Source organism: Blastomyces dermatitidis, assembly GCF_000003525.1.
Source record: "Blastomyces dermatitidis ER-3 genomic scaffold supercont1.4, whole genome shotgun sequence".
Lineage (NCBI taxonomy): Eukaryota > Fungi > Ascomycota > Eurotiomycetes > Onygenales > Ajellomycetaceae > Blastomyces > Blastomyces dermatitidis.
In genome coordinates this window covers 6395571-6420628 of record NW_025544777.1, presented here as the reverse complement: position 1 = coordinate 6420628, position 25058 = coordinate 6395571, and the positions used below count along the sequence as shown (strand labels likewise).

Genomic DNA, 25058 nt, shown 5'->3' with positions numbered 1-25058 from the left:
CTCACTTACAAGAACTTGAAGTCAAAGAATTTGACTCATATCTTCATCTATGATGTGATTCAGTTACATGAATTATCTATAAACATTGTCTCAGATAGAGAATTAATCTTTGTAGAAGAGTTCTAATCTAATCTGATAACTATACTGAAGATCTTATGAGATCTAAGCACAGCTTTTCATTAACAGACAGATAATCAGATAGAATATCTGATGAGTATATTGAAACAGTATCTACAGTACTTTGTCAATTACAATTAGAATGACTGAGTACATTGATTATTATTTACAGAGTTTATATACAACAATTCAAAGTATGTCAGCACAGATAAAACTCTCTTTGAGATGCTCACTGAGACTCATCTGTGAATAATCTTAATAAACTTATGAGAGTACACTATAAAGTGTGATAATATCTGTGAACAGACTGAGAGAATTCAGAAGATCTGAGAGAAAGCTCATAAATTTTTGAGAAAGAATTAAGAGTATTAGAAGAGATACTATAACTTCAAGCATATTATAAAGAGTTTTAAGAAAGATGATAGAGTCTGACTGAGTCTAGAAAACATCATTATATGAAGATCTAGTAAGAAGCTGAATCTCTTACAGACAGAGTCTTATAAGATTATGAAGAAAATTAGCTCACAGTTCTACAGATTGAAACTGTCATCTGAGTTGTAAATATATAATGTTTTTTATATTTCTTTATTTTATAAATATAAGAAATTCTCAGAAGAGAATTCTGTGACTCATCACTCTGTCTATAAAGTACTAGAGAGTGAAAGAGAATATCAGATTAAAGAAATTATTAACTCAGAGAAGTGAGATTACAAGCTCTGATTCAAGATTCAGTGATAAGAATATTCTGATAAGATGAATGAGTTTACTTAAGAATTATTCAGATAGATAAGATATCTGTAGAAGCTGAGATATGACTTTCATACTGTGAATTCTAATAAGTCAGAATGATGCAGTCTTTACTAAGAATCTGATTATAACAAAGATATTAATACTATTATTTATAAACTCTAGTCTATAAAATGATGAGTTTCTACTGAGATGAATAGTCTGCAGTGTATGTAAGAAAAGAAGAAATCATATTCTTATTAAAGTTAAAAAATAAGAAAATAAACAGAACTGTGAACACAATTTAAAGACTAATAAAGAAAAAATAAAGAAAATTCAAACTTATATTCTCAATATCTGTGACACTCAATTTCTTCACAACTATCAATTTCTCTCTTTAAAGAAGCAGAGAGTATTATATCTGTGATACAGACAATTATTACATTTGACATGAAGACTGTCAGAAATACACAGACTTCAGAGAAGCTGAATATCAGAGTATATACAGTTATAGCAGAGTCTTGAGAACTGACTGTCTATATATATAATCAGATACTTCTTATAAAGCTGTGTTTACTTTCTCAGTTATGCTGAAGTATTCAGTCTGAAAACAATTGAGATGCAGAGAGAGAGCTTATCTGTTCAGATTAACTCTTATTACAAATTCATGATATTCACATTATCTTAATTACCTGGATTTTGCAGGTACCTGAAGACTCATCTTCTATTGACAATGAGATTGCAGAAATGTGCTGTGATATGAGAACTATTGATAGAGAATCTAGATATATTTATATATACCTGATCAGAGATTGTGCAGATAGAAAGAGAGTAATTGTAGACTCACAGAACTGCAGAAGACACTGATAACATCAGAAGCTTTATAAGAACTGTTAACTAGAGTCTGTAAGAAATTACTTATAAGAAGACTTACAGTAAAGAAAGAGACTGTACTACTTAAAGTCAGAAACTGATCTGAGAGAGAAATGAGATGAGTCACTGATCTGAAGATCAGATATGATGACAGAGCTGAAAGAAATGAAGACATGATTATGAGCAGCAGTGTCTCTACTTCATCAGCTGATAAAAACTGATCAGAGAAGTTGCAGAGACACTCATAAGAAGCTCAGCAGCAGTCAGACATTATTTATAAAGATATTGAAATTGAAAAAAATTTTTATTCTTAAGAAGTTCTTGAATCAATATATGAATATTATTAGAAACACTCTCTCTCTGTTATCTAAGTGAAAACACTTCATGAATAAATGAGAATACTCACAGTTTATAAGAATGAGAGCTGTTATAGAAAAAGAGAAAAGAAGATGAGATTTTATAAACAGATCTGAGATATTTATACTACTCTAGAGAGATTTACTTGTACTATAAGTAATTCTATAAAACAGTCAGATCACTCTAGTAAATAAGAGTAATTATGAATTATAAGTCTGAATCTTTCTATATAACTACAAAGAGTGATTACAGATCACAGATATCTTAATTCTACAATTCTACAGAATTGATAAAAGAATGAAAAATTTCTCACAATTCTACAGTGTTAAAGAATAATGATTTATGAGAATAAGTGAAAGATTAACTTATAAATGTTTCTCTTTGATAAGAATAATCTTATAGAGAGTGATTCATCTGTGAGATAAATCTGTATAATAATTACATAAGAATCTTATGAAAATAATTGAGAGTCAACTGAAACTCTTCTGTATAGAAGATGTAAAATGAATCTGTATAATAATCAGAGAAGAATCTGTAGATTATAAAAAATCTTATAAAATAAGAAACTGAGTGACAGACTCTTTTCTCTTTACAGTAATAAGAAATTTTTTCTCACTGAGATTTTTTATAGATATGAAGAATTTTTAGTAAGTATCACTGTAGTGCTGAGCTGATTCTATGAAGTCACTCAGTGAAAGACTTCACAGATAAAGTCTTAGAGAGAAAGAGATATATAAGAAATCTTACTTCTCACAGATTCTTTATCTCTATTTCTATCTCTTATATAATTAATAGAGCTAGCAGCTCTTAGCTACATATAACTATATAGACTGAAGTTTATAAATACTATTTATAACTTAGCTTGAATGCTATTATACATTTAACTCTCTATATTTTATCTTTCTACTGTGAATACTTCTAGTAGTTAACAGTACATATCACGCCAAGCTGCAAACACCCGAATAATCGCCTGCGAGCACTTATTCTTACATTATATTAATATAGAGTTAATTCTCAAATTCAATAGAAATCTAGTGTTACTGTTCTCAATCTCTTGCAGAATCTATTGAATATTGAGATATTAAAACTAGATTTAATATATCTCACTGTGCAGGAATTAAAGACTCAGTCAGATCTTGAAGTATACTGATTTTATAGTTGTTAATATACTGTTAACTCATTATTCACTGATTATGTATTGAATGCTGTTGCCAAGGTATCTTTTTGTATTATTCTGCCAGGGATGGGCCAGATTGAGAGGGGTAGTACAAGGGTGAGACTTGGTGTTGAAGTCTAGATACACTGATAACAGACCATGGAGATTGCACTTCAGAAGTGTCTGTTGATTATGTGCTTGATATTATCACTGAGGTATCTTTTTGTATTTTTCTGCCGGGGATGGGCCAGATTGGGAAGGGCGGTACGAGGGTGGGACTTGGCGTTGGTGTTTTGGAACATCAAAGATGGACAGGGTTTTCGCGGAGGTCGCTCCTCAGATATCTCCTCAACTACAGATTGGGGATCTTCCAAAATCGAGAAGATTGATGCATATGGCTAGGTCTCTTCACCTTACAATTTGTATGGCAATTTGGCCCGGGGTTGTGGTGTGGTAGGGGAGAATGGGGGATAATCCCACGCAGGAGTTCCGAACGACGTCTGGTTCACATTTGGCTGGAGGTATGCGGTCGGCGATGGGGTCAAAATGCTCGTATGATCGAGGGCTTTTCGATGGATCTATCAGCGGGTTCTTATTCGAAAAATCGAGCGAGTTCGTGGTGGAGCGGTTGATATCTCAGTAATATCTCACTGTTATGAAAAAGTAATCTGCTAGTCTTATATAGAAGTGAGATTTCTTATATTTATTAATTAAATCTTTCTATATTACATCTGAATAATATTATAGAGTGATTGAAAACCAGTTTAAACAATCTATAAAATAAATGAAATTATTCATAGAGAAGTAATAAGCTGTGTAAAACTATAACAGAGTCTTAATACAATCAGAAATATAACATAAATAAAGAAATTGAAAAAAAAAAATGTGTTATGTTATACTACAGAGTTCTGCTATTTCAATTACTAACTAAGTAGATACACTTAAAATGTGTAATATAAACATAGTAAAAGAATTCTTCTATCTGAGATGAATACATTTAATACTTATACAGATGTTTTTAAATAAAAGAAAGAATAAAAATAAAATAAAAATAAAAATAATGTAATTCTTTTTGTAAAAAAACATGCTATTCAGGCTATAACCTGTGAGATGGTTAATCTGTTGTATTCGTGTGGGAAGAGCTAGCTATATATATATTACATATGAGATCACGTGTAGGCGGAGCGGTCGCTATGGCAACGCCACTGGGGCGGACGCTACATATTCTTCATAAATATTATAGAAAGCATTACCCCTGCAAACGTGCCTTAATACACAAGCTTGCTGCCAAGTGTTCAGAAATATACCTCGAAGCATGTAGCTAAAAAATTTTCTGGGGTGTCAACTTTGCGATGGCGTAAATAACCTTCCTTTTCGGCTGAATACCACTCTGTCAATGGTAGGTAAAGTAATGATTCAACATAGTTAACAAGAAACCTATTAATTATTCTACGCCAGGGGAAAACAATTTTGATCGACAGAGATTGTACTGGTTGTGCCACTAGGGCCGATTTAACAGCGATCATTTCAATTTCTCCCTGCCACCTTACTTGTAGGTTCCAAACAAAGGGAGATCAAGGTTTTCTCCGGACTCTTAAACGCATCCAAGTAGCCGTACAAGCTTCTAGCCATACGAGCTATCGAGGTCCCCTTCCTGTTTCCGGAGAATATCTTTATCGAGGGTATGGGCAGTGATGGCTGTTATGATGGTCCTGCAGCTTGAGTCCACTGTGGCAGGACGGGATGCCCTCACCCCTGGGCACAGAACAGTCGCTACGGGCGCAGTAAATGGACAGCCGATACTGGAACACTAGCAGCGAAGCGGCAGATCAGAGCCTTACTTCTGCAGCGAAAAGTTAGAGGTGACGACAATTGTCCGTGGCCTGAAACACAGAATGGAATTGCTTCTCAAATCGCTATGTCGCAAGCCACTGGAACTAATGTACGGACAAAAGAAAGTTTGAGCCACAGTTTACGCCTCAGCCCTTAGCAGAAACGCTAGCGTCCTGGGCTTCCTTCAGAGCTGCATTTAGCTTTGCTTTATTTCTTCCCCGAGTGTGCACACGTGTATCCTTCGGATCAAACCCTCCATTTCCCCACAACGCCCATTCTTCAGTTTCCCTCATATAGTCTTCAGGCCGGAATGGTATGCCCTCGTTCTTTTCCTTTTCCAGGAGAGTGAAGAACTTGTCGTAGTCAATTCTCGTATGCCACCTGTCGTTGACGTAGAATCTGTTGGACGCAAGCAGTGCACAGCAGCTGTGCTTATGCTCGGCTGCAATGCCGTACCCGAGGCCGCGCCGGGTTAGCTCAGCGTTTAATGCAACGACAAAAGTTACAACTTCCTCGTAGAACGGAACGTTTTGCATGGTTAGCCCAGCACTAGCACTAGTGCTTGTGCCGCAAAAGGTTACTCCCTTCACCTCCACAAAGCAGGGAAGACCTTTTTCCACAAGATCAGCATAACCAGCAGCTTCCTCATCCACATTGAAGCCCTTGACAAGTGTAAGCCTGTAGACAGTCCGCTGGAGGTATCTCTTTTCTCGTAATATGTCAAGGCAGCGTTGGAATCGTTCCCAGAAGTCACGATGAAGGGGGCGGTCAATTTTCCGTAGGCTATCGCGGTTGCTCGCGTCAATGGAGACATACAGTTGCGTAACGCGATGAAGCGCCGCAAGTTCATCCGGATGCTGTGCATTGCAGACCAGGAAGCTAGAAATACGGTCATTGTGAAGGAGAGACAGGAACTTGTTGATGTGGGGATAAAATATCGGTTCCCCGACCAAGCTCAACGCACAATGTCGAATACTCATGGCTTCAGCAAAGCGTTCAGCCCGAACACCAGGCACACCACGAAGCATTTTAATTTTCTTATAGTGTTCAGCCTTAACTCCATCAAAAATGAGATCAGGAGGATCCACTTTCCAGCGCCAGGTAGTTCCAACGGGGTTTGTTCCGTGGCGCCAACAGAATACACATTTGTTGCTGCAAGAGAGCGATGGGGTTGTTTCCATACAAAGATGGGATTTAATTCCGTAAAAAGAATTCTTATAGCAGGAGCCACGACCTCGCAAGGCGGACTTGGTCCACCGGCATATTTTCACACCCGAATGCGATCCAACTATTGTGTATCCTTGCTTGGTCAGAGCGGCGTAGGTAGGTGATGAGGTAGGCACCATTTCTAGCTGAGAGGCAGGTTTGGAAGCTTGAGCGCGGGACTGTGTTGTGAAATCGACAGGCAATGGTTGAGCATTAGCAAATGCGTTCCTGCTGTTGGAACCGCCGAAGTTAATGTCTTCAAGGTCCATAATCTGTTCATTCTTGCCCTTATTCCGACGGTTCACACCATTCTCGTTGATGTCTTCGCCGTCGTCATCTATATCTTCCTCGTCACTTTCCACGGGATCACCGCTTCCACGAACACCCTCGCCCAGTCCTCCGGACGTCATTACGTCGAACATAACATCGGTCAATCCATCACACCATTCATTCAGGACTTTTTGGATATTGTCTCCTTTCACATCCACCATTCCTAATGGATATGTTCTCTTTTTCCCAGTCAACTTGGCCATCCATCGATCTACTGCTTTCGCCTGTGAACAGAACCCTTCCTCCTCCGTCGGCCAGCCCTCCCGATCGCCAAAGCCGAAAACGGAATACCCGACCAACCCAGACAGGGCAGACGTATCGATGCGGAAATCATTGTGCGTATCATCTAAATGACCCAAAAAGGTATTAATCATCGTATCGATATTGTATGTCGGGATCAAAATGCAGTAAAGGAACCTGGTATTCGGAGCTGACTCGGGCGGTTTCGGCGCGGTGATGAAATAGTCGTCAAGCTCGATATAAGATAGATCATGTAACTCTGGAGGTAGGATGTTTGTTTTACCATTATTCTCTAGTAATGGGTGAGATGCTTTTTGTAGTCTATCACAGAATGATTTGGCATATGTTTCAGTAGCACCGGTCAAGGAGGCGTAAAATACAAGAGGTTGGATGACAATGCCCCGGGGTAATCCTCCGCCGCCGATCTGGTGTTTGGCGCCATTCTTCTCCGGTTTGATGCCGCGTACCCTCTTAGGCCCATTAGCAGGTTGCGTAACTTGTTTAGGTCTGTTATCAACGGAGGAGGACCTTGAACGATGGCGCTTGGGTAAATCGGCTGCCGCTTGGTCATTGCTGGAGAATGACTCCAGCTCTGATTTTGCGTTTTGATTCTGATTCTTATTTTGAGAGGCAGGAAGTGAATCAGGTTCTGGAGTATTGGGTTGAGAATTTCTCGGAGCTAGCCACACGACAGTAAAGATCACAGCTGCGAGTAGAAAGATGGGGGCTCGGTATCGATGCCACAAGGTGAGAAGTCCTGCGACGATTGTGAGAAAAGACAGTCAGAGCGCAAAAGGAATACATGAGATAAGTTACATACCCCGTGCAACAATTCCCAGGTCTTCCCAAGCCATTTTGATATTATTTACATACACCTGCTTCGGCCAAGAACGCGGGTGGTATAATATCTATCTCGTCGTCGAAACAAAAATGAACCTGGGTTGGGGTCAAATACTGGACTTTTTGGCGGCTTGTTTGCTCTGTTTGCTATGTTAGCCTTGTTTATTTCAGTCTAAAATTTCGTTCACATGACATATCAGCCCTAAGTCGGTCGCTTCCCCAACCTAGCCGTGGTTACCTGATCCAGATCTCGCTTATGGCTAGCGTATCGCTAGCGCCTGCCGCGAAAAGTATTTAAGCCTCCTACATCCGCATCCTTTTTTTAAAATCCAGTCGACTTTACTTCAAGTAAGCACCCCCCCTTTACATTTGTCTATTATCGCCCCCCCCCCTGAGCATCTATGAATCACATCTTGATACTGATTCACCCGTTACAGAGAATCATTTCTATAGTAAATCGTCCCACCTGATTTTTTCGCATTAGCGACTGAATCCCCAACCTTGCTGATGACCACCATGTCCCCGGCGCCCTAGAGTGAAGCCTTTATGCTCCCGCCTCGATTGGCTCGGGTTACATGTGTCTGGAGGCTTAAGTCACCGATGTGTACCCGTTTCAATCAAGGGAGTGGTGATGATCTTGACCTTTCCTTGGCGTCTTGACTTCGGTCGGCCTGGTTTGGTGGGCGCCGCGGAGGTCTGAAAGGTCCTGTATAGTATTTTACATATTTTTCGGTTAAAAGTTACGTTGATGTGTGTTGATGAGTTCGGTAGTTTATCTGCCATCGATAGATACCAACATAGCACATAAGTTAAGATAATGAAAAAAATTTCTGCAAACTTAATTTTTTCTCCACTGCATGTGATTATCATTACGCAAATTCCTCTATGGATGCACTGTACATGACAAATGAAATTTACTCCTCGTGATATGCCACTACTAATCCCAACGACCCAAAACTCGTAACATCAGAAGCTCGAGAATCTCGACAGATAGGGCTCTCGCTACCAGGTATAAGTTATTCCTAGACATAGGATACTGCCATCGTCAGGTTGACGAGGCATTTTTGTTTCCCCCAGCAGCACTACCGCCAGAATTGCCTCCGCCTCCACCTTTCTTAAATCCACCCTTGCCTCTATTCCCTCGGCGAGTCGGTCGTGAGGGTGCTGGCCCTCCACCCCCTGGAGGTTGGTTCGGCCGATTGCTAGCATTTCCCCGTGCCTGTGCAACCGCTGCGCCCGATTTCCTCTCCAGCACTACAACTTGGCTTTGCGCTATCTGGACTGGGCTGGCTTGGATAGCCTTAGCCAACCCGTCTGGCTCCGCAAAGTCCACGTACCCAAACCCTTTCTTTTTGTCTATCTCCACTTTCACAACTTTTCCAAAGGTAGAAAAACCGCTCGCGAGCAACTCCTCAGTAACCCCTTGGGATGGATTAGCATGCTTCAAAAAGGCTTGTGTAGCGGTGGGCTGGGGACATGCTTTGCCAGAAGCTTGTGTAGGAGAGGAGTGCTTCGGTCCAGGCGGGGTTGTGAGCTTTCCCGGGCTTGCTGGCGCGTTCGTCGAGTTGTTTGCATTACGGCCTGTTGCCGTGTTGGACGGTGAGGAAGCCTTGGGAGATTTTGTAATTGCGGGCTTCCTAACTAATTCAGTTTCCCTGCTAGCTTTCAGTGAAGTCCGTTTACCACTTTCACCGTTGGAAAACGCGAGTCCTTTGGCAGTCTCGCTCGTCGGTGGTGATGATGCACCCTCTCCGTACGCTGGTTTCTCTGGCCTTCTGCGTGGAGTAGTTGGAGCAAGTCCCAAGTCCCGTCGTAGAATTTTAGTTGCGGCACTCATACTTCCCCGCACTCGTCTGCGCTCCGCAGGCGGTGCAGTCTGGGCCGGCGGTTCCTCTTTTGGCAACCGCGATGCAATTGTCTTTCCGGGAGCCTTTGATATTTGGTTCGCTGTCTGTTTGTTAACTGCTTTAACGGCTTCCTTCGTGGCCCTGTCAAGTTTCCACTGTCTGTCTCCCGGTGAGGGCGCTGCCTTGTCCGCTCGGCTTAACAACTTCCTGGCATGGACCCGTTCCACTTTAGGGTCTTTCCCCTCCCTCGCATCACCACGACCGTGTCTCGAGGGCTTTGTGAGAGAACTGGCCTCCTTGCCCTTATTCGCTTTTTTATCCTTTAAGAATTGGATTAAGGGGGTTATCGTTGGTTTCTCTTCCTTTGTATCCTCCGCCCCGATATCCATAGCAGGCTTGGTTACAGGGTTTGTTAAGCTCTCAAGGAATGCGATGAAGTCGGAATCCAGGTCTATTGTTCCCTGACGGCCATCCCTGCGAACTCTGCTACTAGGAACACGGGGATAAGGCGCATATTCTACCGCAGGCGGCCCCAGGACAACAGGATCTCGACTGGTGTTGCGCGCATCTTGAAATGCAGATGCTCGGACTTTTTCGGATAATTCTTCAACTAGCGGTATAGATGTAACACGTAGATATACCCTCGTAGGTCGAGAAGGCTTTGCCGGGCTAGCATCATCGTTTAGTCGTCAATGATTCCGTATCATCCTCCATTGCCTGAGAGTGAGAAAAAAAGGCACGACTCACTCTTTAGAAACTTTTCCTTCCTTGTAGTGAAACCAGTCAACTTTTCCATTCCCAACCTTCCACTCATCGCCCAGAACTGCCTCAAATTCCTGAGGCGTCAGACCAGGCGGAAGCCTTCGAATAAGTAGCTTCAACCGTGGAGCAGCAGCTCTGGAGCTCGGTTTGTTTGATGTTCCTTTTTGAGTGGCCGTCGCAGGGATGGGCAAAACACCAGCAGACGATGGCTTGGGGGAATGGCGCACCATTCTGGGTGATAACTTGAATAGAGTATCGATGAAGAGCAGTTGATGCTACATGTGGCCATGTGTATGGCTCCCAAGGTTGGCGATAAGGGGAGGGATGGTGGTGTTTGATGAAGTTGGTCAGCCAAGACCATTGTGTGAATCACTGAATCTGGCAGATCACGTGAGTGTTTTGCTAGATAGGAAGACGGCCAGGTGAGTTTGAATATAAAGTGATACTTTAGTTATGGATTCGGGTCCAGTTCAATGAATATTAATGTTCTAACTACCCAATGACAAGATGGAAACAAGAGTTCACCGGCCTGAAGACGCTACGGGATTTGGAGTTTTGAGTTTGTTTGTGTTTCTAGGTCATATAGTCCTATTATCACAGGCATTCAACTGCAAGTGCAAGCGAAAATTTGAGCAAATTAACAACGCTCCAGAGGTAGAATCTCAGCTGGATTTGCATTTCTTCCCCACCTCATATTGGAACTAAAAACTGTCTCATTCTTGAATCTCCCTAGAGACGGCTTTCCCGTCCCCGCCGTACCGTTTGCGGAAGCGGGTCAGGGAATGTTTTGCTCAAACACACTCATTTAGTGTTAGGAGATGCGTAGCATCCACAGAGACAGTGCACCATGGCACCTGTGAGAGCTTTTCTGCTCGGGGTTTTTCGAACTGTAGTTTTTGGGTTTGGGTTTAAAAAATTAACCTAAACACAGATGTTGCCTCTTGCCTGCTGGTATAAAGAGAGGGCAATATGACCACCAACACTTTGCCACCTAGTATTATTTGTCTTCTTCACTGCCAATTGGCAAGATTTCAGAGAATTCATTCCCGCTGACTTTCAAACCATTCCGGCACCGAAATGGATTTGTCACCCTTGACTGATAGGGCATCAATGCCGTCCTCAACTATTGCTAGTAGAATGAGTATGGGCGGAATGGACCATGGGAGCAACAATGACTGCAAGATCTCTGTAGGTTGCGACATTCCAATAGAATTGTTGAACTGCTTAGCTGGCTGCGCAACGGTGGGCGTGGGATTAACATCAATTACACCTGTAGATGCTTTGGAACTGGGACGTCATCAATGCCTGTAAGCTCTCCCAATCTCTCCATGACGAAGACAGGATTCCCTTTTACGTTTTTTCCTTGAGCTATTGGCCCTTTTCAATGTGCTTCAATGCCCCTGACATTTCTTTTCTGCAGGCTTCATTTCATCAACATGGAGAATTACCTCTAGGGGCATGTTTGCAGGGTCATGCATCGGCGTCATTCTCCTCGTCATGTCTCTTGAATTCCTCCGGCGCGCTGGTTACGAATTCGATAAATACATTGCTGGAAGAAGCAACATCTACTCACGACGATTGCAACGAATAATCATGAGCCCGAAATCGACTTCCAGTAGCCTAGGATCTCCGGTAGAGACTCCGATTGGCCCAGGAAATCGTGCTCCACGGCGGCCGACTCTGCTTCAACATACTGCCCGCTCACTTTTGCACATGGTGCAATTCGGTGTCGCTTATTTCATCATGCTGCTAGCCATGTACTACAACGGGTACATTATCATTTGCATCTTGATCGGGTCTTTTCTCGGCTCGTTCGTGTTCTCGTGGAAGTCAGACGCAGAAAAGTAAGGAATTTCAAAAGAGAAAAATGATTTTCTCAGAAAGGTTTCTGCCCTTAAACACGTCAATGCCAGATGCTAACAGAACTTTCGTTGTACCAGTGATGCTTGCAAAGTCACTGTGTGTTGTGGCTAGTATCCAGCGCATAGAGTGCAGGCGCTACAAGTAAGTTAGCGTTTTCTAGTTCTCATGGAAGATTGGCAACATCAAGCTAACAAAAGATTGCGAAATCGCCTACAGAAGAGCTATACTTGGGCTCTGCGACTAGACCAATCAACTGGGTTAGTTCATTTAAAGCGCGGGGCGATGACTCGGACATGATGAATAAAAGCGTGTAATATTGGTCTTCTTCTTGCATTGAGCAAAAAGGGGTGGCAGGAGTTTACTACATCTTGATGTAATTAATGTAACTGGTTCCTAGTTGTCAGTTAGGGTAACACCAGGTAAAACTCCTTTTGATTTTCAGTCTACAGGAAGTTTCTCCGAATATAATATTAACAAGCATCAAATGCTCGCTTACGCTCGCTTTGCTGCTTGCGCAGCCCCCTCTACCACTTCCACCCTCCCCCGACCACCTCCTACCCGCCTCTTACCACCCCTTCCACCCTCTTCCACACCGTATCACCTCTACCACCCCTTCCACCCTCTGCCCTACCACCCTCTTCCACCCCGTAGCACCCCTTCGACCCCTTCGACCCCTTCCACCCTCTACCCTCTCTCCTGCCGCTATCACTCTCCCCCCCTACCACTCTCTTCCACCCCGTATCACCTCTATCACCATTATCAGATTAATCAGAGCCATACAGACTGCAGAGCCAGCTGTTCAATCCCATCTGAATTCAAAGAGATGCACATGACATCACATGAGATCATGTTACAGAGAATTTAGCAGTGCATACTATGAACACAGAGATCAAAAACGAATATAGAGAAAAGTATAAAGAATGTAAATACTGTAGAGAATGTTTGAAAAGAGCAGAATAAAAAAAACAATGAAGATTTAAAGATTGATCTGAGCTGTATAAGACAGAGTATTCAAATATTTTTGATAAAATATACATAAAAAAGTTGATTTTTCTATAATAAATAGAGAGATAATAAATGAATTGAGACTGTTTAAATATATCAAGAGAATGAGAATTCTCACACACTGAGCAGCAGTGTATGAAATGAGTATATTAATAAATGTATAAATTGTAATGAATGTAGAGAAGAGTATAAAGAATGTAAATATAGTAAAGAATATCTTATACAGACTGCAGAGTCTGTTTATAAATTTAATAAGATGTATATAATATTATATGAGATTATATTATAAAGTATTTTACTCAGAAAAGTTAGTTGTTCTATAATATATAAAGAGATAAGTATGAAATACTTACTTATACTTACTTTGCTAATTATACAGTCTCTCTATTACTTTCATCTTCTATTTCTATCTCTATCCTCTTCTTATTACTGCTTTTATCGGAACAACCGCTCCACCACGAACTCGCTCGATTTTTCGAATAAGAACCCGCCGATAGATCCATCGAAAAGCCCTCGATCATACAAGCATTTTGACCCCATCGCCGACCGCATAACTACCCCATGTGGTGGTGGAGATATCCAGCCAAACGTGAACCAGACGTTGTTTGGAACTCCTGTGTGGGATTATCCCCTGTTCACCCCTATCACACCACAACCCCGGGCCAAAGTGCCATACAAATTGTAAGGTGAAGAGACCTAGTCATATGCACCAATCTTCTTGATTTTGGAAGATCCTCAATCTGTAATTGTGAAGATATCTGAGGAGTGACCTCCGCAAAAACCCTGTTCATCTTAGACTGACCGTGTGACCGTGTCTGGGACCAGGACCAGATTTTTTAATAGTTTCATTACCAATTTGACTGATTCCATTACACAGTTTTAACATTAAATAGTAGTTTCATACTGTTTCAGTGAGACTTACTATCTACTCTTATCATATTTTTCAAATGAGATCATGATTTTCACTTCTCAATTTAAATTATTTTTATTACTTTAAATGACTTTAAATCTTATTTAAGTATTATCAAAAAGTGTTACTTTTTAAAAAATTAAAAATAGTCTAAAAAAAACCTTAAAATGTCTAAAAATAGTAACTTTATATCAAGAATGAAACTAAATGAGATTAAATGAGATCACTTTCTCATTTTTTTCAAGTCATGATTTCATTTTAAAATCTGATATATAGTTACTTTGCATGTTTTTTTGATAGTCAGTCTCAGCAGAATTCATGTCAAGAAATGTATGAGACCAGATCAAATGAGATCAAATATGAAATTCATGATCCTGGCAGCCAGTCTAGTTCATCTTTGATATTTCAAAACATCAATACTAAGTCTTACTCTTATAGCACTCTTCTCAATCTGACTCATTCTCAGTAGAAAAATATAAAAAGATATCTCAGTGATAATATCAAGTATATAATTAACAGATACTTCTGAAGTGTAATCTCTGTGATCTGTCATCAGTGTATCTAGATATTAATATCAAGTCTCACTCTTGTACTACCTCTCTCAATCTGACTCATTCTCAGCAGAATAATACAAAAAGATACCTCAGTAGTAGCATTTAATACATAATCAGCAGATAACAAGTTAACAGCACATTAATAACAATAAAATCAGTATATCACAAGATCTGACTGAGTCTTTGATTCCTGCACAGTGAGATGTATTAAATCTAGTTTTAATATCTCAATATTCAATAGATTCTGTAAGAGATTGAGAATAGTAATACTAGATTTCTATTGAATTTAAGAATTAACTCTATATTAATATAATTATTGATAAAGTCTTCTATTTTAAAATATAAATAACTAGTTTCTCTACATTCTGCTGACAATATTTATATTATTATATAGAAACAGACTTATATTCTCTATAATATCAAGACTATAAAGAGAGAAAGTCTTGATAGAGAGTATATAATAGTGTATATTTTAGCAGTTTCTATCTCATTCTTCTGCAGCAGTTAATGTAAAAAAAAAAAGATCTTAGAAATAATTTTTTACTTCTCTTGAAAAAGTAAGATATTTTTCTCTGAATTTTATATAATATTCTTACAAAGAATTAAAAACAGAGCTGTTTTCTGTCATAATTTCATATTCTTTTAAGTAAGAATTACTTTTTCAGTGATTGAAGAGCTTTTATTAATACTTAATTATTTTTTACACTCTTTATTAACTGATTTGAGTTGCACACTTATTGTGTGAGAAGAATTGAATAACTTAAAATAAAATTGAATAGTTTTAATCAATTTCTCTGTAAAAAATTTATTTATTTTTTATCAGTTTTTCTCTCAAAAACTGTCATATTATCTAATTTATTATTAATTAATATCATACTTTTTCTCACTATATTTCAAGAAAGAGATTGTAAAGATTTTATTGATTTATCTTAAAAATTAATTTTAGTTTATTAGATTCTCTTCAAAAATCTAATCTAGTTACTGAACTAGTGTGAAAAAAATCAGGTATTTTATATATAAAAGTCTTTTATTCTTCTTTTGAAACAGTCTAATCAACTTTTCAATTGAAAACAGACTTAGAAATCTCTTAATTAAAACAGTCTGATTAACTTTTCAAAAGAGTTCAATAAATATCTTAATTAAAATAGTCTGATCAACTTTTCATTGAGTGAGAACAATAAGTTTAAAAATACACTCAGTTAATATGAAAAAAGATGCTCTCTCAAATGTTATTTCTGAGATTGAAATTCTGTAGAGAAGAAAGAAAGAAGAAATAGAGAAATAATAAGTTCTTGAAATACAAACACTTGAAAAAGTAAGCAAGATTCTTGAAAAGCAGTGTCTAAGTGAGATAAATGAAGAAGTTCTATTAATTCTTTATACTCAGGCTAGACAACTACAGAAAGTGATCAAGTTCAAACTTGAAATTTCAAACACAGTTTAAAAAACATTGAAAATTCCTAGTATAATGATTGACTCTTCATTTTACTCTTTTTCTTTTTTTTCTACTTCTTCTTCTTCTTTAAATCAGAAGAAAATATATGCTTAAGTAACTAAATCTACTATCTCTAAATCTGCTATATCAAAATCTACTTAAAATTCTGAGAAAACTGAGAAGAATACTACTCATACTTCTATTCATAGAAAAGTAAAAAAAAAAAAAATATAAAAAGAGAAAATCTTTCAAATCTTCAGAAATAGAAGACTTATTCTCAAAGTCTTAAATCAGAACATTCTGCAAAGAAACAAGCTAAACTCAAATCTCATTTTCAGAATCAGAAATGAAATTAATCAGCAGTTCTTTTCTCAGTTGATAAATAATATTAAAGTTTAAAAATCAGTTATAGCTTCAATTAAGCTATCATTCTTTACAAACTTCATTATTCTGACTACAATGTCTGAATTCAGTACTGAATTTCTTTTTCAGAATAAGAATCTCTAAAAGTCAGCTGTAGAATCTTTGCTAAATATAATAATTTCATCTGAGAGAGATGAAAAGTGAGACAAATTCATTCTTTATAATATTTAAGTTGAAATTTTTGACTGTGAAGAAGAAATACTACTTGTCAAAAATAAATTAAAAGAATACAACTCTATTCAACTGAGAAAAGAGTCTGTATAACTAAATTCAGTTAAGTTCAGATAAAGCAGAAGAAATGTCTCTATTTTAATATATATAAAAACACTTGAACAGTTAAAGATCTCTGAAGTAAGAGTAGCAGATTTAAAAATAAGAGTTCATGAATACAAAGACTCAAGAATGAATCTCAAAGCTTAAACACAGTGTTTAAACTGTCAAAGATATAAACACTTTACAATCTCATATTTTAGAGACTTAAAATATGCATTCTATTTCAGAGATCATAAAACTAGAGAGTATAAATATGAAACATGCTTAAAAAGAGATGAAATATGTTAATATACTCTGCTTAAATGCTCTAATTATAAAGAAAAACATGCATCTAGCTTAAAAAAATGTATATTTACTTCAAGAACTCAAAAGAACTGAAGAAAAGATAAAGCTCAAAACAAATCTAGAACTGAAGAGAATAGTCAAGTCAGTAAACTCACAACTATAAGCTTAAAAAGAAGAAACTCTCAACTATTTAAATCTTCAAACTTCAATTCTTCAGCTAAATGTAAGCAGAATTTGAATTCTCAAACTTCTGTTAAGATTAGAGAATTGAGAAATGACTCTGATAATAAACTAGATATAATGTAAGCAGCTTGTTAACTAAATCTATTGAATGCTCAAAAATTTATTCAATCAGATTATCAGCTCTTACTACTCTTTTACATTTTGAATTTTATCAGAGATAATGTGCTGTAACATGACGGAACTGAAGCAGTAGCTAGTCAGCAGTGTCATGTAGAAGTAGTTGTTTGAGAAGTCATATGAGTGAGCTTGACTATCTTGCTTGAATAGTGAGCTTGTAGGCTACAAGGTTATTACAAGAATATCACAGATATGATACTTAGTATACTAAGAAGATTGTATAAGGCATGCAGTAACTCTTATATATATTTCAGTAAAAGAAAAAGATGAATCACTGACTTCTTTGATAAGAAGCCAGCATCTAGTTATTCTATATAGACAATGAGCAGATATTCTTCTCTCATTTTATAAGTAAGAATAGCTGGAGTGATATCTCAGCAGTATCTCATTGTCAAGAAAGAGTAATCTGCTGATCTTGTATAAAAGCAGAGTTCTTATATTCATCAATCAGATCTTTCTATAATACATCTGAATAATGTCATAGAGTGATTGAAAACCAGTTCAGATGAGATGAAATCATTCACATGAAAGTGATGAGTTATGTGAAACTGCAATGAGGCCTTGGCACAGTCAGAAGCATGATAATGCTCTTCTCTTTAAGAGCATAGTCTCTATACTCTCAAGATTACTGAATTAGAAATTATCTTTGTTATATAGTAATAGTTATCAACTGATTGACAGTGCATGTGCTGCATGTGATACAAAGAAATAGATGAGTTTTTCTGCTGACTGTGTAGATCTTTCTTTTCTCATCTTCATTCAAATTAAATGTGTGATAAGTGGGTTCCTTATATATCAATTTGAAAGATGAAAAATGTAATTAATAAGTGACTTGCAGATCTTTCAACATATTTCATTCTATATATGAAATTCTCTGCAAAAGTAGTGTATTTTAGAGACAAAGCTAACAGTAGTAGCAGGATTTTTTTGAAAAGATTCTTCTTCTCTGTGACACTTTTTTCTCTTCCTCTCTCTTATCTGTAATAGTGAGTGTATGAGAGTATCATTCTTGAAGAACAGTAGAGGACTTATTCTGATGTTTTCTAGTGAATAAATGTCTTTGTGATGCGGCGGCGGTCTCTGTGACTGTCAAGAAAGCCAGATTGAAGACAGAGATGATGATGTCAATGAGCTGTGAGAGCACTGCTTTCATTGTCACATCTTCTTCTTCTTCTGCTTCTTTTACAGTTACAGTGATAGTCACTGTGCCTTACAGTGAGATGTTATCTCTTCTGTCAGTTGATTTGTTCATGTTCAGTTCATTCCCTGTCTCTCTCACTGTCATTATGACACTGTTTCCTCTCTCAGTCAATACAGTGATATATAACCCCATGTGATCATTCAGAGAGAAACTCAGAGAGAGCTTGATTTCAGAGACAGTGACTCTGAGAAGCTCAATCTATAGTTCTTCTTTCATGACATGTCTGAGCCCTGCTCAAGATGCTGCTGAGTTGAATCTGCAGAGTTCTGTGATTTCTTCATCTTCTCTCTGTGAGAAGGCTCTGATGCAGCCTCTGGCCAGCACTGCTACTTGTCTGCACTACATTAAGCAGCTGAAGAAGAGAAGAATTCTGTGCATCTGCTTCTTCTCTCACTCTCATTATTTCTGTTACATCTGTAACAACAACTTCTGTCTCTCTGTAAGTATTATCTATCTTATAAGAAGATATCATGTCAGCTCTGATAAGAAGCTCAGATATTCAAGCAGTACAGAGTGAGAATCTCAGAGCTCTAAGTATTGACAGATTCTATCAAGACTGAGAAGATCTCTCTTGCTTATCTGTAAAAGAAGGTGAAAGTATAAGTCTCTGAGATGAAAAAATACCTTAGAATGACTGATCTCAAGAAGAGATCAGTCAGTGTCACTGTTGAAAGTGTCACAGAGATTAATCACTGATTGAAGAGAATCTCACTTCAGTTAAAGTAGATGACTGAGATACTTTGTAAGTTAATAAGTTAATACTTTCAGCATCTCTTATACTCTTCTACAGCATGCTTCTCTACAGTACTACAGTACTAACTTCTCAGCAGACAAAGATATCAGTGCTGAAGACTTCAACAGTGAAGAATGAGTTTAATGAGAATGTAATTATTAATGAGTAGACTCTGAGATTCTCTCTTTTTACTTTTTCAGCAGGCTGCAGCCTCATTAGATTAGCAGCAGTCTGTGAATTAATTAATATTAATCTTTTTATTAATTTCAAATATTTCTTTTCTCTAACTGCTTCAGAATTTTTACACTTGTGTAGTCTCATTAAACTTCTAAAAAACCCTTTGAGAGAAAATAGAAGAAGAGTGCTACAGAGTCTATAAGATACTGACTCATTATTATGAGATTATCTCTAAAAAACTCTTTGAAAAAAATGAGAAGTTTTAAGTGATATTTCTTACTCAACATCTCTGATGTGTAACAGGGCAATCTCTACTAGCTGTCTCATAGCTTATAATCTCTTTCTCAGCATTTTTCAAATGCTTAAGCAGTTCTCACAAATTCTCTGATAATGAATATTCTTCTCATTTCACAAGATATTGAAGCTTATTATAATGTGTTCACTTATTCAATATTTTCTTCATAAGATATTCAGTATCACTCTTAATCTCAATATCATTCAGCTAAGACAGCTTTACTTCAGAGCATTACTTATAGAGCTTTAAATAGAAAATGTGAAAAACAGAATAAATTAATTTCAATTCTGTGAGTAATTTCAACTCATATACCTGCTTACTTATCACTCTTATTATCAGAAAAGATTCTAGTCACTGCTCACTAAGCTTCTTACACAGTCTCATTGTCTTGATATTCTTTGCTGAAAGTAGCACTTGATTCTCTATTGAGAACTTCATCAGAAGATGTTTTCAATTATAGTATTTTATCTACTGCTTCTGAGTGCAGTAGATACTTTTTATCATCTTCTCATGAATTTTATTCAAAAGTTTCAATCTCACTTTTACTTCTGATACTGAGAGATACTTCATTCTCTGTATTTATCTGATATTCTGACTGTCTATTCCTCTCTTTGAAATATTGTCTGTGACATCACTGAGTAACAAAGAATTATATTCATAATAAGTATAGAAAGAAGATATCTTTAAGATTACATTCTTTGCATTGTTATATATGAATTCAGTGATCAGAAGATGTTTGAGCTAATCATTCTGATAATATGAATAGAACACTCAAAGATGCTATTCTAATGTCTGATTCTAGTATTCAGTCTGGTCATCAGTCTGTGAATGAAATGTGATACTGAGAAGATGTCTTATTATAAGATGATAGCAAAAAGCTGATCAGTACTTGCTGATAAAGAGGAATTCTTAATCTGTTATCAATGATTTCAGAGCACTGTGATCACAAATGATGATATCTAAAAACAGATCAGTCAATTCAGAGGCTTTAATCTTTTTATAAGTAGAAATATATCTGATCATCTTTGTGAAGTGATCAATAATAATCAAAATTGAGTTATATTCTTTGACTCTTATTGACTTCAGCAGATCAACTATGAAATTCATTGATAGATTCTGTCATAAGCTCTTTGAAATAGGCAGTGATATCAACTTGCTGTATTACTTATACTGCAGAATCTTTATTCTTTGACAGATATTGTAAGTCTCAATATACTCTTTGATATCTGTCTGAAGCTTGTCTTAAGTATATTTACATTTTAGAAGCTTCTCAGTCTTCTCTAATCTGAAGTGTCTCATATGGGGATTATTATAATGAATTCTCAATAACTTCTGATGCACTGCTCTACTATAAGAGATGAAGACTGAATCATTCAGCAGTAGAAGTTCACATTCTTCTAGTTATCAGTGACTTGATTTCTTAGCAGCACTGTCCTACTCAGAGCCTGTCTCTTTCAAGTTCAAACTGAATTCTTTCTTCTTTAACTTCTGAATTTAAGCTGCAGTAGAGACATTTCTCTTCTGTAACTTATCAATGAATTTCAAAAGTTATCAGATTGAAAGATTGTAGACTGTTTCATTCTTTATCAATTCAATAATTGTAAGATATAATATAAGAAGCTCATGATCTTCAGTGTCAGTCTCTCACAGAGATCTGAGTTCTCTTTCATCTTCTATACTGAGTCATGCAGCTACCTCTTCAGTGCTGTTTCTGAGCTTTAGAGAACCTCAACTCTCTGCAGCCAGCTTCTTCTGCAGTGATGACAGAGATTCTTTTATAGAATCCTTCTCTGCATTAATGATATTATAATTGAGCTGTCTAGACAGTGTATCAGCAGGGTTAAGCTGATCTGAATGATATCAGATATAGAAATCATACTCTGAAAGCAGCTCTGCTCACCTGGCTTGACATTCTGTTAAGCTCTTTATTGTCAAGAAGTAATGCAGATTTGCATAATCAGTGAGAACTTACACTGAGTACTTACTACTCTGAAGATAATGTCATCAGATCTTAAAGAATTCAATAATTGCTAACATCTTCTGATCATGAGTATCATATCTTCTCTGTGTGAGTGATAACTTCTTGAAGAAGAAGATCACTGATCTTCATTCATAATGTCTTATAGACTCTATGAAAAAGTCTTCTCTCACAGACAATTCATTGTCTGTTTTCTCAGAGATAATTATCTTCTGATTCTTTCAACATTGAAAAATCTCTGATGTCAACTGTGAAAAGATTTCACAGATCTCATTTCTGAATATATCAGTCTCACACTGACTGAGTAAGTCAGAGTTAAAGTGATTCAGTATTATGACATCTGTGAAAGCTTGTTTCAATTCTGTAAATACCTGCACAGTGTCTTGAGTAAGAATAAATAATCTCATTTTCCTGTCTTTCACACTTCTCTTCAACAGATCTGTAAGAGAGACAGTAATTCATGAATATGCATAGATGAATTATCTGTAGAAATTCATAAATTCTAGAAACACCTGCATCTCACAGTACATTCACAGCACTGATCAGTTCTCAATGACAAAGACTCAGCTTCTGTTCATTGAAATGTCATTCATCTCAATAATATAATCTAAGAAATCAATCTCCTGCATGTAGAATGAGCATTTTTCAGTGTTTGTATAGAGTTAATGCTGTCTCAAGTGACTCAACACTTCTTAAACATGAGTATCATATTCTTTCTCTGATTTCAAGAAGATTAAAATGTTGTTCAGGTATACTATGCAGAAGATATCAATAAGGCCTCACAGCACCTCATTTATATAGGCCTGAAAGATGACTGAAGTGTTACAAAGATTAAAAGATAAAACAAGATATTCAAAATTACTGTACTTGATATGAAAAGCTGTTTTACAAACATCATCTTCATTAACTCTGATTCTATGATAGACATTCTGTATATCAATCTTTGAGAACATCTTCACTTCAGATAATTAATCAATCATCTTATCAATCAATGATAGTGAATAGTAATTCTTAACTGTCATCTTATTAAGGCCTCTGTAGTCTACACATAGATGTAGTCTATCATTCTTCTTGAGTATAAAGAGTATAGATGTCTCTGCTGAACTCTTTAATAAATATATTCAGTTCTTTGATTGCACTTCTTCAAGATATTTATACAGAATATTCAACTTCTTTACAGACAAGTTGTAAAGAGACTCATACAGTGCTGTTGCACTGTCTTCAAGACAAATCTTATGTTATATCTTGATATCAGAAAACTTCACTGCTTCTCTTTCTGAAAAGACATTCTTAAAATCTGTAAAGAGATGTTGTATATGTTCATCTTCAATGATGAATACTGCTGTCAATCTTGCAGTGAGAATGATGACTTCTTTATCTATTCTCAAGTCTCAATCATCTGCTACACAGTATATTGACTCAATCTTTTTCTCAAAATTCTTCTGATGAAACTCTTCAGATTTCTCTATCACTGTCTCTTCATCAGTGAGACAGTACTGCCACACCTGAGTGACTCAGTCAATGAGAGAATTGTTTTCTCTCAATCATAGAAGATCTAGAATGATATTCTCATCTATAATATTGACTGTGTGAAGAAGTAGACTGCTCTTCTTAAAGATTTCTTCTAAGTCTGTGATCACACACTTTGCCTGAATTATATCAAAACAGTGATATTTCATTTCATCAGTAAATTTTACATGATCTGACAGATCTATCTTCTTTCAACTCTTCATTAAAGAAAAGAAATAGAATATGAAGTTAGTATTCACTCTGAAGTTGAGTAGACATCTTACTAATATCTTCTCATTCAGAGTATACATTGTGATTGTAACATGAACTCAGAGATATAAGAATTATTAATTCTTTTCTTTCTCTTCTTTATCTTCTGTGAATATATTTGTCAGAAGAGGAGTTAACTTTGAGAAGATGTCTTCTCAGTTTCTTCTCTTCTTTGACTTCTTACAATCACTGATATAGTGATCATCAGCTCTGCAGTTGAAATAGAGATCTTTATCAAATCTTTTTTAATATTTCTTCACAGTGAGTGAAGAATCAGAATACTTAAAATTCTTCTTTACTTTCTTCACACTGAAGTTATCATGATGCTGTTTAGATTCTGTTATTAATTGCTTAGAAGAGATCTTGTTAGTCTTTTTCTCAGAGAATTGATTATTTAAATAGATTCAGAAAGTCAGGTTGACAAGCTCAGTATAATTGATTAATGAACTCTGATATTATGATATTATTATTCATATCTTGTGAGTCAGCTTCATGAGATAAAGCTGTGTTTTTAATTGATTCAAATCATCAGTTAATTTCTCTCAATATTCTTCAAATCTTACATTGAAATTGAAAGAATTCTCATCATCTCATTAATATAAGAAGTTGAACTGCTGCACTGCTGTGAAGCTGTGATTATGATAATCTTCAATTTAATTCAGTAGAAAGTTCTTGAATTCTTTCTAAGTTAGAACAGTATTGATACACTCAAGCTCTCTCTTCTTGATGACTCAAGTAGTCACAGAGATGTCTTCAAAAAGGTTGACAGTGTATATTACTCATATCTCATGAGTATTATACTGGCTCAGATTAAGGCAGAATTTTCATTCAAGAGTACAGATAAAGCTGTGAAATTCAGACAAGATGTTTCTCTTATATCTCAGAGAATCTTCAATCTTAATCTCTCTATCTTCATGATAGATGTAGGTGTGTAGAGGCTATGACAGTGACAGAACAGTTGAAGAGCTTATGTTAAAATGTGCAGCAGGTTCAGAAATCTCGGATTTCTGCTAAGATAAAGATATACACACTCTAGAGAATGATGTAGTGTTTTCTTCAGAGAATGAGGTCAGATCAGTCTCAGTATAAGTGCATGAAATCATATCAGTCTGTTAAAGCTCAACTGATTCAAACATGTAATCAGATCAAGTAATTCAAATTGTAATATGATAGAACTGAAGCAGTGACTAGTCAGCAGTGTCATATAGAAGTAGTTATTTAAGAAGCTGTATAAGTGAGCTTGACTATCTTACTTGAATAGTGAGCTCATAGACTATAAGGTTATTGCAAGAATATCACAGATATGATACTTAGTATACTAAGAAGATTATATAAAGCATGCAGTAACTCTTGTATATATTTCAGTAGAAGAAAAAGACAAATCACTGACTTCTTTGATGAGAAGTCAGCATCTAGCTATTTTATATAGACAATGAGTGAATATTCTCCTTTCATTTCATAAGCAAGAATAGCTGAAGCCCCGGTAGCCGAATGATTAAT

The 25058-nt window shown here is 36.8% G+C and overlaps 3 protein-coding genes across 4 annotated transcripts; 1 reads left to right on the top strand and 2 right to left on the bottom strand.

The window, feature by feature from the left end:
- Window positions 1-4447: 4447 nt before the first annotated feature.
- Window positions 4448-8094, bottom strand: BDCG_04673. 2 transcript variants are annotated; one of them, XM_045420320.1, is made up of 3 exons: window positions 7659-7791; window positions 5180-7595; window positions 4448-5072 (listed from the first exon to the last, which is right to left on the bottom strand). In XM_045420320.1, the coding sequence occupies exons 1-2, from the start codon at window positions 7690-7692 to the stop codon at window positions 5209-5211; spliced, it is 2421 nt and encodes an 806-aa protein (XP_045280974.1). In that variant the 5' UTR covers window positions 7693-7791; the 3' UTR covers window positions 4448-5072; window positions 5180-5208. The 2 variants fall into 2 exon arrangements, with proteins under 2 accessions (XP_045280974.1, XP_045276451.1); XM_045420319.1 differs by having other exon boundaries at window positions 4448-7595; window positions 7659-8094.
- A 205-nt stretch (window positions 8095-8299) lies between these two features.
- BDCG_04672 (nonsense-mediated mRNA decay protein Upf3) lies at window positions 8300-10713 on the bottom strand. The gene is made up of 2 exons (XM_045420318.1): window positions 10273-10713; window positions 8300-10194 (listed from the first exon to the last, which is right to left on the bottom strand). Exons 1-2 carry the CDS (start codon window positions 10515-10517, stop codon window positions 8724-8726), a joined length of 1716 nt encoding a protein of 571 aa, XP_045276450.1. The 5' UTR covers window positions 10518-10713; the 3' UTR covers window positions 8300-8723.
- Window positions 10714-10888: 175 nt separating this feature from the next.
- Window positions 10889-12674, top strand: BDCG_04671 (high affinity copper transporter). Its single transcript, XM_045420317.1, has 6 exons — window positions 10889-10941; window positions 11021-11475; window positions 11564-11594; window positions 11708-12131; window positions 12228-12291; window positions 12367-12674. The coding sequence occupies exons 2-5, from the start codon at window positions 11365-11367 to the stop codon at window positions 12259-12261; spliced, it is 600 nt and encodes a 199-aa protein (XP_045276449.1). The 5' UTR covers window positions 10889-10941; window positions 11021-11364; the 3' UTR covers window positions 12262-12291; window positions 12367-12674.
- The last annotated feature ends 12384 nt before the right edge of the window (window positions 12675-25058 follow it).